Source organism: Opisthorchis viverrini (assembly GCF_000715545.1).
Source record: "Opisthorchis viverrini unplaced genomic scaffold opera_v5_132, whole genome shotgun sequence".
Lineage (NCBI taxonomy): Eukaryota > Metazoa > Platyhelminthes > Trematoda > Opisthorchiida > Opisthorchiidae > Opisthorchis > Opisthorchis viverrini.
This window is the reverse complement of record NW_008751789.1, coordinates 1,109,121-1,114,499: the sequence shown is the minus strand read 5'-3', so window position 1 is coordinate 1,114,499 and position 5,379 is coordinate 1,109,121. Positions and strand designations below refer to the sequence as shown.

Below are 5,379 nucleotides of genomic sequence, written 5' to 3'. Positions count from 1 at the left end.
GTGATTAACACCTCTAAACAACCGGGGGAAAATCATCCACACACCCAGTGTGGTTATGGGACATGGGAGCAGCTTACAATCCGCTGCAATGTGTCGATACTTTTCGACTGTGGCTGATCTGGACGTTTATCAACGTAGATAGCAACATTTCTATGACACCAATTGGCGCGTTGTATCTATGGGCTGAGCAGCCTTCTATCGTAATCTTGACGCGCTGTATGCTTCCAGTGAGGCAGACCTCAGTGATGCCATTGATATGCGAGTAGTGGTCAACTGCCCGTGTTTGCAACTCATCCCGCTTATTCACAAGGCTCGTGCGGCTGATCGTGAGCATCGTCCATTAGCAGGGTTTGTCAGTTTTGATGGATCCACTCCTTGGAGTTTACAGTAAACTAGGCACCCACAACGTTTGCTGGCAATCTTCTCAACAGACGAAGAGGGGACTTTGGCTTTAGGTAGCACCATGTTCTCCGGACGACTGTACTGTATTCGTGTGCAGCTAGTCTCTGGCATCTTCACCACGATCGCTGGCTTGATTATTGCATCCAATAGTGAAACAGATGTGTAAAAAGCCCTTGTTCATGCTTAGCTTGAATCTCACCTGAAGCTGAAAGTCCTCGGAGCTACAATTTCATTCCACTCACCTCACAAATTGAACCGTTTGCATTCACGGTTGGTCTCCTCGACGTACATGACCGGTGTTGTGCGCGTGACATGTGTCCGTCTGTCACATTGTGAATCGTATTGTCATGTGGACCAGAATCAAGACCTAATTTGGCCAATGATCTTGCGGTTTGCAACTCCAATGCTTTCACGGATTGATACAAAGGATCGAGGCTTTTGCCCAAGTTTCTCGGGTTGGTTTTGTTCTTGTCAGTCAGTGGCTGTCGTCCACCTGAAAGGCACAAGTTGGTTCTCGGTCTACTCTTATGATTGCTATAGTATGCCAGAAAGCATAGCAGCTTAAGGAAACATTTTGAGGAGAAAAGGAAGACTGCCACGACTGAATTTATACGGTGACAACAGAATTCTCCACAACGACGAGATGGGCATCTTCATGATGGGACAACGAGCTCCCAACTAAGAATGCTCGGTTCTGTCCGGCCCATATACTGACCAATCAGCACACGGATTTCACCGGTCCGTGGCCATTTGGGGGAACATGCATCTAACCGACGTAATGTTCGCCAATTCGAGCGGCTCTCCTCTGGAGTCCTCTTCCTTTGGAACGCTGCTCATTCGACATCAGCCCGGATCTGAGTCTTCATGGATTCACGGATTGATACATAGGGTCGAGGCTTTCGACCAAGCTTTCCGAGTCGGGTTTATTCTGATAGTTCAGCGGCTTTCTTTCACCTGAAATGCACAAGCGAAAACAGGAGGAGCGCTGCTTTTGGGTTCTTAATGCTTGGAATAAGCTGAGCAGCGTGAGCAGTTACATAAAACTCGTCTATTAATGCTTTGAACTAGGTACACGATGATGCGTGAGTAAGTGTCGGAGGAAGATTATTCCACCCATCAACAACTCAGAATAAGAAAATTTGAATTGAAATTGACTGGATAAAATTTTGCCAAATAAGAGTGTACTCTCTGGGCTTGAAATCTACTTGTCATCTCGCCAGCCTGCCTCAGTCTGGTGTGGCGTTTTGTACCTATGTTTTACTTCCATTATAACGCTACGTATTTCATCAATTGCATAATCGTTTTTTGTTTGAATACGAAAAACTACAAAAACGCGCACTTGTACAATTTCACAGAATACAGGCGTGTTCACGTGCTTCGACTCTCTCTTCTGATTTCCCTTGCACTTGCATCGTTCATTCGCGAGTCTCGTGTGCTAACTCTGTTATCAATACATTTCAGACTATCTTCGGAATCTATTGTATGTGAGAACTGTTCAGGAGAAGACCTTTGGACCACCATAATTGGATTATTGTTTATTTGCTGACCTGGGCCAACGACGGACTATTTTAAAGAGAACAATTATTAGTGAGTCTGTTCCCTCTGACCTCTTTATTATTGTATACCCAACCTAGCGTTATTGTTTTTATTTTTTTGCCACACATCTGGTAAACTAACTTATTGGGTAGCCAGGCCACTACACTGGTTAACGTGTAGAGCGTGTTGGCTAAACCTCATTCAAAAAGGACGTAGCTCACTAGTCATAAGTTTGCTAAAAATTCTAATTCTTCGGCAGGAACCTTCTTCAGCAGCCTCATGAGTAGCATATTACGTCAATATATTTATCGCGATATCTTGAAAGCTGGGGCAGCCTTGTGCAGCTAATTCAGTTGCTCATAGATATTATAAACGAAAGATCCAGCTGGGTTTCTCGGTAAGCTTCTCGCAAAATCAGACTTGTTTTCAAATGGGTGTGTTTCGCATAGAGCTTACTTAGGTCTAAGGTCTCATCGGAGGTAACGGGACTCCGAAATTAAGCAGTGAAGCACCACGAAATGCGTTCCAATCAATCTATCAATCCTCGTAACGAGTTTCGGCCCGTTCGCACAGGGTGACAAAAGCGTTCGCTGAGTCTACTTCGGGCGACATGATTCGGAGGCAGATGCCAGTCTAGCGACTACTGCTTTACCACGTCTACGCCATTTTGAAGGGCTCCGGCGTCGGAATTTCAGGATTTCGGGTCGTTCGCAGGAAGAAGACCTGGAAGATTATTGAAGTGGACCAGAAACAGTTGTGGTCCAGAAATGGAGACTTGGGGAACTTCAGAAGATACTGTTGACAAGGGAGGGTGGGTTGAATAGCAGAACAGCATCAGTAGAATTTTTTTAGCTGATAGGCACGCCTTAATCCAGTGTTTAACGCCATGGGATTTAAGAATTTGGAATAATTAGACGTGTGGGACTCGATAGAACGTATTTGAGAAATCGGAAAACGTTGCATTTAGTATGACTCATTCGTCCTTAGCTTGGGTTGAGTTGTCCATAAACACGATCATGGTTGTCACGCAAGAGCGGTCTAAGAGGGAACCCTGTATTGCTCTGGGTAACAAGTTGGCGGTACAATGCCTTCGCAGAGCTTTTAATGCAATTGCACGGTAGGATGGTGCGGCCAAAAGGTCTGTATCTTCCAGGTGATAGACCTTCACCAGTTCTGCAGAGTAGCCTGACAACCTCTTCGTTCCAAACATCGGACAGACTGCCTTTGTTGAGTGAACGACAAAACAACAGGTTGAAATTCTTCGCCACTGCGAGCGGCGATTCCTTCAGGATACTTTTATGGACCTCTTACGACCCGATCGTGATTAAGGGCTTCGCCTTGTGCAAGAGACGAGTGTTCTCCTCCACATGAAGACCAAATCGGGTGGAGGTCGTTCATAACTATACCATTTTCATTCCGGATGTGATAATATTTGTAAAGCTGAATACAGGTCGGCTTAATTTTCTATCTAGACTCCGGATTGCACCCATTTCTGTCAACCATGGAAAGGGCGTCTAGCCTATTTCTTCCGCATTGTCCCATGTACTTAACTAGTGCATTTTGCCCTTCCGGGTGGGTCTAGTATCGTGGCTTGTTTTTTCTCTGTTCCACGACAGATTTCAAATTTGCAGCGGTTTTGTATTTGACGAAATTCTGGGCCATCTTCTATGTTCCTTTTGAAAAACAGCTGGGCCCTCCTTTCCAGGGGGCCGAATCCTTTTGGGTAGTGTTGGTTTCTTTGGGACAAACTCTGCATGAAGCCTGTGGATTATCTGCACAATGCTCCCGAAGCAGAAGTGGTTGAGATCAAATTTAAGCACACGGTGGCCACTGTGCCTTAGTGGAGCCTTGATAACATTTGAGCTGATAACAACCGGTACCTGATGGGTGAGGCGACATGTTCAGTCAAAGTGCCCACTCGAGCGACTTCGATCAACACCGATGGACCAGATGCACTTGAATAAACTATGATAATAATTTTTCCCAGGGGAACTTTACAGCGGTAAAATCGTATACCACCAAAGATGCGTGGAACGTTAGCTAGAGGACAGTCGCTGAAGTGTTTATGGGGTACCGGTCACCCTCGATGTGACCTAGGTGGCAACGGTGGATCACAACGTCACTTGTCCCTCAGTCCCGCTGAAGATGTTGACATAGCGTGTGCTGTTTTTGGCCCTGGCTGTGCACCCGACGCCGCAGGTGCGTCAGTGTTTTATGGAATTTCCTGTGATGTAAATCTCTCTGATTGTTATCGTAGAATAACAACGAACTGCATGGCCTCGTGTCTCAATCTGGAATGGATGGTCGCCAGGTGCAAACTGAAGTTAAATTATCCGAATCTGTGAATTTTCGATGAAGGGATATTGAAGGCGTTGAGCGTATCTCCTCATATTTGGGCGGCCTGCTTGTGCTAGCGTGTTATTCAGGTGCATAAACTTCCATAGTCACTTATTATCATGAATTGAAATATCCTTGTTTTATTTTAGCCCTACCAAGCGTTACTAGCTGGCAACCCAAAAGGCCAGCCATCAGACGACTGTTCCCACCGAATAACAGTCTTTGCAATTTCGCACTGGTTGTAGTAAACCATGAGACAAGGTCTGTCAGAAGCCAAATATTATTTTAAAAAAACTTTTAGGTGTTGCGAAACCTTGCTTAGACCATAGCCCACCCAAGACACTTCACCTTATCGTTAAATTGAATTAACCAATTAGTTATAGCGCTCCCCAATAACTGCACTAACCTCACCCTTTAGCTTTTTCTCACATGCTTAGGTTCTTTTGGCGCCTAGTCTTGTCGCCATCAGTCCACGAGGTATTTCTCATTGGGGATTGCACTTAGTTTAGCGTTACTTCCATTTTGCCTTCCGATTTCCNTTTTAACGACTGACGGGTGGCGCGTGTCGCTAGTGACTCTGACAGTCATGGTCGGTGGGGCTTTTATATCAAAGCTGTCGCCTTGACCACGTAAATCTCATGAGGTTTAGGTTTGATTCTATCCGGTTTTGTGGCGGCATTTTACATTTTCCAGCTGTGGAGCGCATACTAAACCGCACCGTAGGACTATTCGGATTTTTAAAATGATTAACACCTCTAAACAACTGGGGGGAAAATCATCCACACACCCAGTGTGGTTACGGGACATGGGAGCAGCTTACAAGCCGCTCCAATGTGTCGATAGTTCTCGACTGTGGCTGGTCTGGACGTTTATCAACGTAGATAAAAACCTTCCTATGACACCAATTGGCGCGTTGTATCTATGAGCTGAGCAGCGCTGTATGCTTCCAGTGAGGCAGACCTCCTTCCTATGAAATTGGCGCGTTGTATCTATGAGCTGAGCAGCGCTGTATGCTTCCAGTGAGGCAGACCTCAGTGATGCCATTGATATGCGTGCGAGTGTCAACTGCCCGTGTTTGCAACTCATCCCGCTTATCCACAAGGC

The 5,379-nt window shown here is 45.7% G+C and overlaps 1 protein-coding gene across 1 annotated transcript in view; it reads right to left on the bottom strand.

Annotated features, from left to right (window-relative positions):
• The window catches only part of T265_14033 (hypothetical protein), a gene marked incomplete at both ends in the record, with an annotated part of 33,079 nt that overhangs the window by 13,709 nt on the left and 13,991 nt on the right, over positions 1–5,379 (bottom strand). Inside the window, one exon of the mRNA XM_009171703.1 lies at positions 645–936. Coding sequence (XP_009169967.1) covers positions 645–936 — 292 coding nt within the window. The remainder of the gene's footprint in view (positions 1–644; positions 937–5,379) is intronic.